Raw genomic sequence first — 15,022 nt, forward strand, 5'->3', positions numbered from 1 at the left:
AACAGTCTGACAAGAATATCTGACGATTTTTACACCTCAATCCTTAGGGACCAAAGCATCTTGTTGAAGGCTAACACTACAGATAGATATAGTTCTGGTAATGGCTGAAGACAAAACATTTCACAGTTAGAGCTAACGTGTTATTCTGTATCTGCTTTTTCTTTTTGTTCTGCAAGACAACTCCAGTTGTGGCTACTCCTCCCGCTCCCTCAGCAGCTCCCAGTGTTACATTTGAAGGACTCTCAAAAACCAAGAAGATGAAGGTGAAGTTGGCCCATTTGGGTTTGGTCTTCTTCCTCCTTCTGTCTCTGGTGATGACAGGCTGTTTTCTTTGGCAATATCAGATGCCAAAACTTAAGCCAGGTGAGAGCCACAGTCATGGTGTTAGGTAATGGGTTTTTAATGTGAACCTTTGTTCACTCAAATATTTGTCATTAATGTTTTAAAGTGGATCAGCTTCATATTGAAAGTATTCTGAATAGATTGTTAGGATTTTTATCACTTTTAATGATACCTTAAAAGGTTTTTCACGAGGTACATAGGACTTCACAAGTTTAAGATTTACATTACTAGGTTACATACATATAGCAGTATTTGTTATTAAAATGGTGTTGGAGGATATTAGTTTCTGCAATGTCGTTCATTTTTTGTTTCAGTTACTTGCTAAATTATTAACTAATGTTAATTTATGATGTTTCGTAAAGCAGCAAGTAACCTTACAGCTTGACTAATTATTGTTTAACTTGTCAACAACAATTAATAACTTTTTATTAAAACTGTAAACTGAAATAAAGCAAAAATGTACCTCACATAGTACTATGAGTTTTGAGGTCACCTGGTTTCTCAGCAAAAGTTTTTTGCTACTCAAACCCACACAAACATTCTTAAAATTGGTTGTATTTAGAACTTGAAGGTCAGGTTTCAATTTTTATTTTCTTTTTACTTTTGTTTTTAAGGAAAAGTAAAAAATTTGAAGAACGTTCTGTAATTATGTGTTTGAAACTTTGCTAAGCAACATTTTGATAACGTGACATTCCTCAGAGGTCATGAAGCCAATTTTCATTCTTGACCTTGAAGGGGCACCCCTTTTATATTCTTTTGAAAATATGTCATTTGCAGACCTGTGCTATACCACAAGGTCTGAAACATACAATATTTTTGTTTTTTATCATGTATGTTTTGTGAGTGCTTAACAAACAACAGGCTGTGAAACTGCCGTTAAATGTCAGGATCTCTACAAGTAGAAAAGTGAATGGCAGCATTTTAAACAAAGGCAGAAACTGAAATATGTAAACAACTTGCAGACAACCAGATTAAACAAAAAGTTAAAGGTTTATCTATAAATACATGAAGTCAGAAAACATTGTAAATTTAATGTATTATTTGGTTCTAAATGCACAAAGATTTAATGGGATAAGTCTATGATTCTAATACATTTCATTGAATTTTGAGAAGTGGGACAAAATGGATTAAAATTTTCCCTATTTTTTTATTATTCCTCAAGTATATGTATTCAAATATGACAAATAATGTTTTGGAAAAGATGCTGAGGTGCGGGCTCCCAGTTGTAACATTTTTTTTGAAAATTACATTTTTAATGGACCTGACCCAGAACTTTGTCATCACCGTCTGACAAAAATAAATATAAAATACTTTTTTAATAAACCTATTAGTGATATTTGTACTCAGTATGCTTTTCCAGAAACAAAATAAATAAGTCCATCTGATGGAGTTGACACAGAACTGAAGGCAATGACAAACTGGAGAGTAAAAAGAAATACTTGATACAGGTGAAGTAAAGTCATTTATATAAAATGTATTAACATTAATTAACTGCACACTTAGGTTGTTGTGCTCACATGGTCCAGGTTAGTTTAATCAGATATTTCAAAAATATATTTTTTGTGTATATTTTTTTCAAATTTTGTGCTTTATCCATAGGACCTTTTTGTCCCTCTTCTCAAGAATCACTGATTTGCTTTTCTTTAATTGGAATGACAAAAGATGAGACTTCTTATTTCTCTTAGCAGTTGACAGGCAAGTATTTTACTTATTAGTTATTTTTGTAAAATTCTTGTCAAAAATCTGTGTGAAACTGGGTTAGTTTATTGACAGAGCTGCAAAGCAGAACTAACAAAGATCATCCATTTAACTCAATAAATTAAACAAACATTCTCAAGTTGTTTCTTTCAATTGCAATTCCATCTGTAGATTTGTTGTTCAAATGTAAACATTGATGCATCAGTTGATAAATAATGGAAACAAATCTATCAAAAAAATCTGTAAAAAAATCCCCCAAAAATCTGGAAAATTGTGTCAAAAGCCTAGATTTCCAAGTCAAGGATGCACAAGATTTAGCATTTCTGATTTTTATTTTTCATTTTTTTGTTGAAAATTTAAGTAAACATGAAAACTTTAGTTTATATAGCACTGTTTTTTATGTCTTTATTTCTAATAGGTGTAAGAGTAGTTGATAAGAATCAGTTTTTAAATGTATAAAAAAATAACTATAACAAATTAACTTCAACAAAAGTATAAAAACACAAAAATACCCTATTTTTTTAACATATTGTCACATGTATGTATAAGATTAGAAATCTCACCAAAAGAAAGCACTGGCTTACACTGGAAGATGACTGTTTTTATTCAAAAACTTTATTTTATTCTTTTTTGTGATGTGAGTTTACAATATCAGGTCAATAGGTGGCCTGAGGCTACGGTGACATATGCTGAATCATCAGTGTTAAGAGCAAAAGCAGGTCACATCTTCTTTCATCTGGGAGTTGCATAGAGAAAATCATGTCCAAATATACCTTGTACGATCAAAAGGATTCATCAGAAAGCAGAGATAATTAAATGAAACGCTCAGTCAGCCAATTAAACCTCATCATTCCCGCCATTGCAACCTGGATACTGTATTCTATCAAATGTCAAGTGGGATTTACGTATAAAAAAGCTGTCTCCCAGCAGGCTTTATCTGACATTTATTATTCCTTCTCTTTCCTCCTTTCTCATCCATCAACCAGATGAAGAGATGGGTCGTAATGCCAATTCAGAGATGATGTGTCCCCGCTTTCCTGAGCCTCTCCCTTTGGAACATCCAATCCCCAGTCTCAAAGAAGCCCTGGAAAAGGTCAGAAAAGTTAACAAAGCAAGGACAGTTTGCAGTTGTTTCACCATCATGCTCACTCAAAAATGAGTAAACTGAGAGGCTGCGTGGATAATCCTTCACACCAAATGTTGTTTTACTCCACAGAAGGAGATTAAAGAAACAGCAAATGGGGAAAAAATCAGTTCATTGGAGCAAAAGGTTGTGTTGTGGGCTGCAGAAAGAAGCACTTTAACATCTGATGACAGAATAAAGTACATACCCATTAGTAGTAAGCGCTTAACTCCATTAAGTAAAGGAGCAGACAAACATTATCATCACATTTATCATTCTGCATTAAATCTCAGCAGCCATTTAATATTTGAATTTGAATTCTAAGTTTTCAATCTGTAAGAAGTCTTAATTTTAATTTGTTTATTTTCCACAGACATAGTTAGAGCCTTACATAAAACATGTTATGATTTATAACATGTTTATAACATGTTAGGTTGTTTCACTACCTAACATGCATCCTAAAGCAAAAAATAACTAATATTAATAAACATGTTTTTGCTTTACAAAATAAAGCAAAACAATTTTTGGATCAACCTTTCTCTCTATTCAGAGCATTGAACATAATCAAGTTTCAATCAATCAATCAAGTTTGTATAGCAAATTTCAGGAACAAGGCCCTTCAAAATGCTTTACATCATAAAAACACAAAAATACAATCATAGAAGACACCACACAGTTAACAATTGTAAAGGTTATATGCACTTACATTTTGCAACTGCATGTACAAATACTTTTGGAATGATGGGAAGCCTGGCATGAGGTCAGACAAATAAATTAGCTCTTGTTGGAATTGGGGATTGTTGAATTAGGAGTTTTCAATGAACAAAAAGTTGAACATTATTTAATTTACTTGGAGCATTCATTTTATTAAGTGATGTTGTGTAGCACAACCAGCAGACTCCATCCTCTTCTTCCAGGTTTCAATGCTTTAACGTCATATGGGCACAATTGATTGGATAAAAAAAAAAAAAATGACGATGATTAAATCTATATCAGGCACCAATGGTTTTAGAGTCAAAATAATTCACAGAGTGGAGAACGGCTTCTGAGAGCAAGGATCTTGTGTAGTGATAGTGATATTTTTGTGCACATGGCTGCAAGCAAGTTGTGAAATTTATTTGCAAGGATTTTCATTCTGACCACAAAATACAACAATACCACACATTTAAGAATCTTTTTCCATCTCCACAAGCTCCATAACTCACTTGGACATGTTTCGATTGGAGGAAATTTGGGAAACCTTCACTGTCAGGGCAATATTGATACTGCTAAACTAAATAAATCATGACTACTTTCTGTTCACTAGATAATTTACTACTTTTTTCAAAAAGGATCAGGTAGAAGATTTCATGATTTCTAGTACCAACCTCTGTACATGAGAGGCACGGATTAGAGACATATGATTTCTGTTTTAACAAATGTCCTTGACCTCGTCACAAGATAAAGGAGATTTTTGTACAAATTTCCTATGAAACATCACTGTGAAAGCTGAATTTAGTTCCCAATTCAATTAAGTAACAATCAAGTTCTTGTCTAACCTTTTAAACTCAACCTTTAAAGAACATTAACAAAATGCAGGAGATTCCACGATATAACAAGTTACTCACTTTTTTGACAAGGCAAGACATTTTGGCCTAACCAGAGTTTCTGCTGCCCCATGGACTTTATAGCCATTAAAGGACCCAGTACGGTATGTCAAACTGTCGATGTGCGGTCACATGGTTTTTGGAGAACAAAATTATGTGATTTTTATTATGCAACTGCAAAAATGATAATTGATTTTGGCAGTTTGGGTCGACAATGCAGATTCCTTTAACTTGAATTTTTTCTTGTTTGACTTGTTCACTGGTCAAACCTCATGGGTTTGACCAGTGAAGTTTAATGCATGCTCAGAACTTTTACAATGTAACAGACACAACAGGAGGGAATCTCACCAAGACTCTACAAATACCATTAATATGTGTGATTTCATGCAGTTGCAGGGCCTTAATCTGGTGTGCTACTATGCTTACCATAAAGTGAGTGAAATTTAATTGACATGAACACTATTACCAAAGGAAACAGGCAAATTGATTTTCAGTCCAGATGTATATTCAATTGCATTGTAAAATATTTTTAAAAACTGTTTTCTTTGTTACAGGTGGATGTTTTGTTTCGCCAAAGCATCAACCCCATCAGCCTTCCTGCTCTGTCTTCCATTGTGATCTTAAATGATACAGTTTTGTGGACTGGCAACTTTGGAAAGAGGAATGCCAGTGATCCTCTGTCAGGCCCACCCAGTGAATACACAATCTACAGGTTGGTTCTGCCTGGAAACACAAATTCCCATATTTGTACTTTTAAGAACCTTATTTGTTTGTTAAATGTATGTCATGTATACTTGTATTGTGATGATTGCTCTAAATACTGACATTTCACTTGTGTATGCCCAGACACATGAAAAATCAGAGGGAACATTGCTTGTCAGTAATCCCTATTTTAAGGACCAATGGGGCTAATTAAATTAAGTTCAAAACATAATTTAAATTAAATTAACACATTTTAAGAAGCAATTAAAATAAAATGTGCTTATAAAAGCAGAACAAACGATTGAATCAATGTGCAGTTCAATTAAAAGGTGCCTGAGGGTGCTGCCTGGTCAACAAAATAACAAAACAAGATAAAAAAAAAAGTTTAAATCTCACATAATAGAAAAGGAAAAGTATTTTTTTTAATTTATTTGTTTTTTTTTATGATCTGCATCACAATGATCTCTTTAAAATACTTAATCGGAAAATCATACTCTTGTTTGCCCCAGATGAGTTGTTCCCTCTCCAGAGCAATCAATGCCCATTATTCAAGCAGCAAAGAAGTGATCTACCCACAGCTGCCCCAAATGGCAATTCAGCATGTGCATTCGGGTCTCTTTGTAGTGCAACTGTATTGGTTTCTATTGTGTTAACAAAACTCTGACGGGCACAATGCTTGATAAGAACTGTAATTTTGGAGACTTTGGAGGCTGAGTCAGTGGCTAAGGCCACTCCTGAGCGGGTTTTATACAACTCTGTGCTGACAAAGGCTTGGTCTGCAGTGATAATTGTTTACGTGTTATGTTTCTCTTCCAGCAGGATCCTAATTAACATGTCTTCCTTGTAAAGACATAGATGTCTTCACTGATATTGTATTGAGTAACTAGAGCATGTAGTATAGAGCAGTGCTCTATCTAATTGTTCTGTGTTGCTGCAAACTATCAGTAAAATTGTGTGTCATAGTAACTTTATAATACGTTGATACTACTTCAAAATTTCTATGATTAGAATGTTTAAGAGTTGAAACTTAAATCAGAACCAATTTCAACACAACGCTGATTGTTGGTAAACTGACAGAACAGATTCTATTGTTTATATTTTGTGTTTCCCTGAGATAAATAAGCTCTATCTGTAAGGTTGAGTATGACCTTAACATAGAAGAAGTTAATTACCAGTATCTAAAATAATGAATTCTTGTTCTTCTGGTAATGATCCACATCTCAAGATGGATGACAAAATGGATTAGAAATAAAGAGTTTTTCTTTTCTTTTGCTCTACTGTTTTGTCACCATGACAGCTCAGAGTAATGCCCAGATTGCAGCAGAAGAGGACTCAATTTGTCTTTTCATCTCCCTCTCCTTACTGCCAGAGCCCATGAACAAAAAACCAAAGTACATCATGTTGAGGCACAGACATGTGAAGAGACATTTCATTCAAAACGAAATGAATGAATACTGTTATTAAGAACTGATTAGTAAATGCTCCATCAGATAAATAAAACTATGCATGAAATAAAGCAAAGTAAATGATGGGGAGCTTATTTTGTAAATGAAAGTTTATTTATTTATGTTTGCTAATTGTGGTACCAAGATAGTTATCCTTAAAGGAATTTGTTTCCCCAGCGTCAGAATGACAGGAGTCGTGTGAGCACAATAGGCTTTACTTTCCCTTGTAAGAAGAGTTAAGCTATGTTCATGTGTTCTTGTTTTGAAAGATTTAGGACTACCAGGGTATTCGTTGCCTCGACTGGGTTGTGTTGATTTGGTTGTGGAGAAGATCCTTTGATAAAACAGAGACTTTACACCCTCTTCATATGTAGAAGCTTTCTGTCTCTAAGATCAGATTACAATAGAAGATAGAGGCCCTAATGTTTCTTCTCATCTCCCAGTCCATACTGCCACAGCTTGTGTACAAGAAACCAAAATATCTGAACAGTCTGGACTCTAAATACAGAGTGCATCTAAATATAAGAACATAAAAAAAGAAAGAACCTGAAATAAAAACAAAGCTAAAAATAGTTTATGAAATATGTATAACAGCTTTACAAAAATGAAAGCTTGGTATAAAGCTTGCTTTAGGCCTGACTGCAAAATCCTCCAATGGATGCTGAAGGTTATGTTTTGAAGATGCTAAGAGAATAAGAGTGTCTACAAAGCAAATATGAAAGCCTGATAGCCACGTAGCAGACACTCCTCCTCTCCTTGACTTGACATCCAGTACTTCAATACCACAAACAGAGACAAGTAAAGGACCTGAAGGAGTCAAACTCATACTATCAATAAGCTTTGTACCTTGAATGTGGACAAAGTGCTTGCTTGAATATGCGAGGATGAAAACAGTTATCATAATTATACATTTTTATATAGCGTGAAACACATTTTTGCTTTCAATGAATTGACAGGCATGGGCATAATTGTTGGTACCTCTCTGTTGATGACCGAAAAACTCACAAAGTTCACTTCAATAACTTAAAACCGCACAAACGTAATAGCAAAACAAAATGACTGAAAATTAACACAATGAAAATCAGACATTTCCTTTGAAATGAGTTTCAACATTTCATTAAAAAAAAAAAACTGCCATACATGTTTACATATCCTCATATCATCAAAAGCTAATAGTGTTTTTTTGTGTGCTCCTGACTTTGGCACCAGTTTGGACACAAGAATTTGAGTACATCTTTTTAAGCATGAGAGTGGTGCTTTGAGCTAAAATCTAAGATTATGCTTTTTACATGCCTAGAATAAGCTCTTCCCCAAGCTGTCAGAAAGATACAAATGTTTCCCCGAAGACCTGATTGGTTCTGTTTACTTCATTTATTGTGTAGCATTGGCTATGTGATGAAAAGGGTTTCATGTGAAATTTCTTTTCCAACTGCAAAAGAGCACAAACATAACTGAAGATGTGTGAAAAAAGTTTTGAAACCTCTTAGGGAGCAAATGAGGTTCAACATCAAACAACTTCAGAAAGAAAACTTTCAAAATCAATACAGATGAAGTTTAGTTATCCTGACAGAAAATCCCCATGCTAAGACCATTCTTCACCATGACGTGATAGTTTCATCCCTCACTCCTTGCCAGATCAGTCCAATATCTCAAACTCTTCAGTTATATTTCCAATGAAATACAGCTGTCACCTTCACTCATGAAAAAAAACAACAAACAAACAAAAAAATGCAGTTCCAATCTAAATAACCAACAAACATGATGGTAGTTTATCTCAAAGAATTTACGTAAAGCAAGAACATTCTACAAGATGTTTCCATTGTACTGTACAAAATGTTGCTGTTTCTGTTTAGAGATAGAGGTAGAAGAATGCTAAAGAGATTATTGACCCCCTTGCACTACGTACACACACTAAATTGGAGGGCAATTTAAAGAGAACACTGACCAAGCACACCGGTCCTTGGAACAGGTCGAGTCAAACCAAAGCACATCCCCATGTGTGAAATGAGACCCAATTAACCCTTTAGAAAGCACGTAACATTTAAAAGTTGAAAAAGATTTTTCAGTACAACTTTTGACTAAATGTATAGAAGTTCTCGCTCATTCACACTTTCCAGAAAGGACTATTTAAAGAGTTTTCCACTAAACACCAGCTGGCATTTTTGTTCTATACATAGTTGCCTAGGCAATGTTTTTCTAAATGTGAAATTGCAGCTATAAAAGTAAAGAAAAGGAGAAAAGACAGTGAGGAAAGAGCAGTTAAACATTTTCAAGTTTTTTTTATTTGCGTTTTGAATAAACATTTGCGTTAATTGCAGTATTTAGTCTCTGTGTGATTGTGAAAGCCCAAATATCATCAACAGTTTAGTTTCTGTTCTTTATTTATTACATTAATCTTCAGACAAGTTCATACAATATTACCGTAACTTTCTTTTGATTCAGTACCAATGAAGCACGTCCACTGAGACAGACTGAGGAAACAAGTATGAGAAACACTTTGCAATACAAGTGTAAAACATCCAGAATTAGGGGAAGCTGAATGAATTCAGGTCTTCACTCACTCTTCCTGCAGCCAATGCAAAGAAGAAAACATTTAGCTGGATATGTGCTCTTTTCACTTGTATTTACACTTCTGCTATAAAATATTATTTAAGTTATTTCACCTTTTTACTTGTAGAAATATGTAAAAACGTATGGTTGTAAGCTAATATGTGGAGGTAACAATCGCAACAGAAAAGATTTTAGACATAAAAATAAAATAAATGTGATTTACTGAAATATACGAGGTAAAGTAGACCAATAGAAGCACTCACTGCAAAACGTGTTAGCCATTTTCTAAATATGATAATAACACCAAATTAATTATTGAACATGTTTTTAAAAAACTAATTTCCCTAATAAAAAGTGTTCTGAGTTTTAATATATTACTCTTAGGAGACACTGGATCGGTTCAATGTTTAGATTTTGCACATAATGTTTAGATGTTTCTCACATCTATACAGTCAGGTTTTTCAAGTACATGTGGCCTCAATTCAAGAACAGCACAAAAAAATGAGAGTAAATACAATCTATGGATTAATGATAAAAAAAAGGCTCTTCTACATTAGATTTAAAACCAATCACTGTGTCATCTTGTCTGTCTTTCAGAATTGCCAGCTTATCGAAGATTTTTCCAACGCTGATGCTCTACAAACTGTGGGAGGATGGAAAGATCGCCTCCTTAGATGATCCACTGGAAAAATATGTAGAAAATTTCACAATAAAAAACCCCCTGGGGAAAACACGAGACTCTGAGTTAAAATATGTGACAGATGGGCTAATATTTCTAGACAGTGGAGAGGTACAAATTCGCTCCTCCTCTGTCACCCTGCGCAGGATGGCAAGCCAGCTCTCAGGTTTGTGGATTCAGCAGATTATAAAAAACAAAAACATGACAAGAAAACTGCTTTCGTGTGAAACAAAACTGCCACTTGTGTATTTTCCAAATACCACTTTGCCATTTTTCAGTAACCATGCAGCTTCTTGCTCTCAAAGGCAAATCATAAGATGTTTTGTAGCAAACTAGAATTGCCCTGGTTATGCATGAAGAGTCACATTTTGGTCTTTTTAGCTATTTTCAGCTTGTGATACTTCAGGTAATTGAGTGAATCTGAAAAAAATAAATTAGGAAAAAAATAGGCAACTCGGAAGTAGCAAATGTCTCTGAATAATTATAATATTCAGAGACATCGTATTCTTGATGGCTTTAATTTGCCATCAAGGAATCAGGGGTGAACATAATAATCATGTTCAGAGAACTATATGGTTGTCTCATGACACCGAAGTGCTGTTTCAAGACAAGTGAAACAAACACTGTGATGTAATAAGAGTGATTTCTGAAAATCACTGCAAGAAGATGGAAAACGTGCCTGGTACCTGGAAATACATGTTTTTCTTTGCTACTATCAACCAGTAGTTTGGTTGTTTACTTCAATCCCATGCTGCTCTGTTTGTTCTGTTTCAGGTCTGCCAAGGAGGCTGAGGGCTACAAATTTACTCTGGAAAGGCAAAACGCAATCAGCAATCAATCTGTTACAAGATGATGTTCTTGTTGCAGATCCAGGAACCAAGTAAGGCTTGTTTCATTGTTCAGAGTGAAACATTGCTGACTCTTATGTCACTGACGCAAATTAATTCTTAAAATTTGAATTCTTTAATTTACTGCACAGGAGATAAGTGCAGGGATACGTGTGTAAAGAATTTCTCCAGTTATTGTCAACAGAAAAAATTAATCTCAGTTGGTCATGATTAAATCTCCAGCTGGGAAACATATTTGAAACCACAACAAATCTGCTTTGACATACCATGTCTAATAATGCATCGCACAACCCATTCTGTGGATTTTATTTTTTCTTTTACAGAAAGTGTTTAACTGCTTCTGTTCTTTTCAAAGCACTTCTAATTTTACTTGGTTTGCTTCCTTTGCTAGGTGTCACTACAGTAACCTCGCATTCTCTCTTCTTGCTCATGTGATGTCTGAAAGAGTGGTCGGAGTTGATTACCAACGATGGGTCACAGAAAACATCTTGGATCGATTAGGAATGGAAGACACCAGTTTTGAGCTGACCCCTGGGTTACAGAGTCAGTTTGCTGTGGGAGTTTACTCAAACGGAAAACCTGCTCCTCTCTATGATCTCGGCTGGTACCGACCTTCAGGGCAGATGTTTTCTACCCCTGCAGACATGGCCAAACTCGCCATGGTGCTGCTGGGGGCCTATCACCGCAAGCTGCTGGAGCCAGATTCTCTGAAGATCATGTTGAACCCACTCTTCAGGTGTGAAAAGGATTACTTTGCAAACCGTACTGGGACCCCTTGGGAGGTGAATGACCTCATGGGCTACGAGATGCTGCGGAAAGATGGTGATCTGGACGGCTACTCTGCCACGTTCTCCCTGGTTCCTAGGCTGAAGCTAGGCCTGGTAATCCTAATGGCGGGCAGCAGGCCTCAGAAGCAGGATGTGGTCACAAAGGCCTACAGCTACATTGTTCCAGCGATAGAGAAAGCCTTTAGAGAAGCCAAAAAGATTCTAGTTGCTTCCCCAAATCCAGAGCCTTACATTGGGTTTTTCACATACAGCAACATCACTTTCTATGAGATCAAAGTGGGACCTGATGGAGTTCTGATCATGCAGCAGTTTGGTCCTCAGATTGAAGAGCTGATTCCAGAGAAGTACAGGACAATAAAGCTTAACTACTTAGTGGAGCGGGTTTTCAGAGTTGTGTTTGATAAAGAGTACCCTTGTGTTTTGAGAGTCGGCAAGGCTTCAGTTTCGTTGGAAGCCCAAGATGGCCAACTTTTTAACTTCTACGTCTTTAATAAGCAAGGCTTGTCCCCTGGCTTTGATGCACCAGGGCTAAACACATACAATGTGGTGCGAATAGCCCGGAGGCCAACCTTCACCAGCTGAGGAGCAGCAAGTGTTTTTGTGCTTTATCGATGACGTGAAGAAAGGCATGCAACAGTGAAAGACTCACCTGAAATCACAGGGGACGCCAGTAGTATCATTTTGAAAAGAACTCTTGAATGAGAACAGATAAGAAAGACAAGTACTTGGCACATATTTTTTTTCTTCTGGGTGATGTTCATGAATGTCATCCTCACACAGGCCCTTTATCACACCTCTAAGCTAAATATTCACTCTGTGGAAATTCAGTGCGTTTGTTCATCCTGCCTTCTTCTGTTAATGTCTCGCTAGAGAAAACAGCAGAACAACACATTTTGTGGTCAGTCATATAACAATTTTGCATATGATTATTAGTAATCCTGGTTGAAGGATTGCTAATAATCCTTCAACCAGGATTATTAGTAGTAATAATCCTGGTTGAAGAAATGTATCCATTTTCAAACTGTCTTATTGGAACTGGTAAACATTTCCAAACTTTTAAAACAGCTTATTTACAGCTAGATACAATGCAGTTTGATTTAACATACAGTATGTACAGAAAGTGCATAGGCATGCAAAGGCTGCGGCTTCCTGTTACTATGCTGCAACACATAGCAACTTAACTCAATAACTTTACACAAACAATAGAAAATAACACTGTTTTTTATATGAACAGAAGACGATAAAAATAGCTAAAATTGGATCTCAATCCATAGTTCCTATAAAGGATGGGGTTAACACTGCAGCATAGCAAAGTGGCTGTTTAAAACCCCATCCAGTAATTGATCAAAATGTCATATTTTTGTGATGAATTCCATAAGTTTTGTCATACAACAAATGATTTGACCAGTCATTGCTGTTATGAGTATTTTCCACTTTGTTGTTGCTGAGAATGCACCTTTGTTTTCCTGTGACGCTGGTTTAAATTTGGGTAAAAATATAATATTAGTTTTATCAAACCTATATCTTACGTATTTTTTACATTCTCTTCTTGAAGATAAATATTGCCATAAAGCCAGTTGATGCACAAGCAGCAGAAAAACTTTGTGTATAATGTGAAGTCAATAACTGTAAAATAGAAATGAAATAAAATACTGTATATAAAAAATAAAACCAGGTGTCAATATATTGTTCCTGCACAAGCCAGCATTAGTCCTGCAGCACAATTAGCTTCTACAGAATATTTGAAAAGTGCTAAAAATAATATGTAAGTTGTTGCTTTGAAGTTGTGGTATTATTTTTTTGATGCATTCTATCTAAGAAATATGCATACTCTCATTAGAAAAATATTTTTTAAAACATTGAATTTATGACTGCCTTTGTAAATTTGCCTGCAAAATTTCAGCTGCAGATATTCAACAGCAAAAATTCACCTTCAAAATTTGCCTGAAAATGTGATGACAAGGCAATCAGCATTAGATCAAGTCAAGCAGATTTTAGCCAATCAACCATTGCTATGTTGATGATGCATCAAAATTGTAAGCAGCCAACTGTTTAAAGGGGATATTTAAGAATATTTTAAAAGACAGAAATATATTATTTAAAGTAAAATGCTATGGTCACTGTATTAAATTTCTAAATACACAGAAATTGTTTTAGTTTAAAATGTAAAAGAACTCTATTTGTAGAGCACATTATAATATCATGTGCTTTGGTCCACTAAATGGACCAAAGCACACAGCTTTCACTGACTGCAGAAATTGGATAGGAATGGTGGAGATAATTATTTGCAAGTGATTTCAAAGTCAAAAAATAAATGTAACTGCACATGATAAAAGTCTAGTGTTATAAATTAAATGTCTAAAACATGTCTGTTTCAACTTAGACAACAGATACTTCTTCCTTACAGTCAGTCTTTTTTGTCATTTGCCAACCAAGTGGCCAGTCATTTTCTAGTAATCTACATGGTTGTTATGGATAATTTTGCTTTAATGTTGATGATTAGCAGCTTAATGGTTCACAGTACAACAGGGCAATTACAAATGAAAGCTATTAATGTCAGACTTAGGAATCCTAGTCATGGAAAATGTTTTGATTGTCATTCTTTTGCAGATCATTTTCCATCTGAATTTGCTCACAACCCTAGAAAAGTCTTTTTCTTTGAAATCTGGATCAAAACTGATGTTGTGATTTTCGGAAACAAATTCATTATGTCTTGGCTCATGAACAGTGATGTGCTGTTTTGACACAAAGCTGAACTAACAATGCTAATTACAGAACTGATTCCCTGCTATTATTTTGAACAAATCGGAGGTTCAAAAGAGGTTCACTCTGCCTTTAGAAAATAGTCACATAGCACATTCAGAAAGGTGAATCATACCTCTTATTATTGTCATATAATCATCTATCAATAATTAAAGAAAAAGTTATCTATTTAAAACGTCTAAGGCACAGGGTGGAGAATGTACAATAGCTAAATCAAAGCACAGACATTTATTTGTGTAACTTTCAGAAAGAGGCATTGCACAATAGCCACCATCAGTGGCAAACAGCTTACCAGTCATTCAAATCACGTAGATGATTTCCTGCCAAGCAACAAGAGACATAACAAGATTAAGGGAAGCACACAGTACAGCATTACATTCTCAGTTTATATTTTCTGCTAAAACACAAAGGATTTGTTTTTTTTTCTGCTCTGTAACACGTTAATTTTAAAATGAGAACAAAAATAATCAAGTTCAGCATGTTGTCAGTCTGATTACA

General features: G+C 35.1%; 1 protein-coding gene across 3 annotated transcripts in view; it reads left to right on the plus strand.

Annotated features, from left to right (window-relative positions):
- lactbl1b (lactamase, beta-like 1b) overlaps positions 1 to 13,432 on the plus strand; it is a 22,809-nt gene extending 9,377 nt beyond the window's left edge. For all 3 annotated transcript variants that reach the window (XM_055050393.1, XM_055050394.1, XM_055050395.1), the window contains 6 exons: positions 177 to 363; positions 3,027 to 3,133; positions 5,304 to 5,461; positions 10,044 to 10,291; positions 10,900 to 11,005; positions 11,365 to 13,432. In XM_055050393.1, the coding sequence (XP_054906368.1) occupies positions 177 to 363; positions 3,027 to 3,133; positions 5,304 to 5,461; positions 10,044 to 10,291; positions 10,900 to 11,005; positions 11,365 to 12,343 (1,785 nt within the window). In that variant the 3' untranslated portion in view covers positions 12,344 to 13,432. The remainder of the gene's footprint in view (positions 1 to 176; positions 364 to 3,026; positions 3,134 to 5,303; positions 5,462 to 10,043; positions 10,292 to 10,899; positions 11,006 to 11,364) is intronic.
- The last annotated feature ends 1,590 nt before the right edge of the window (positions 13,433 to 15,022 follow it).

This window comes from Poeciliopsis prolifica, unplaced genomic scaffold (assembly GCF_027474105.1).
Source record: "Poeciliopsis prolifica strain line A6 unplaced genomic scaffold, Auburn_PproV2 SCAFFOLD030, whole genome shotgun sequence".
In the NCBI taxonomy this organism is placed as follows: domain Eukaryota; kingdom Metazoa; phylum Chordata; class Actinopteri; order Cyprinodontiformes; family Poeciliidae; genus Poeciliopsis; species Poeciliopsis prolifica.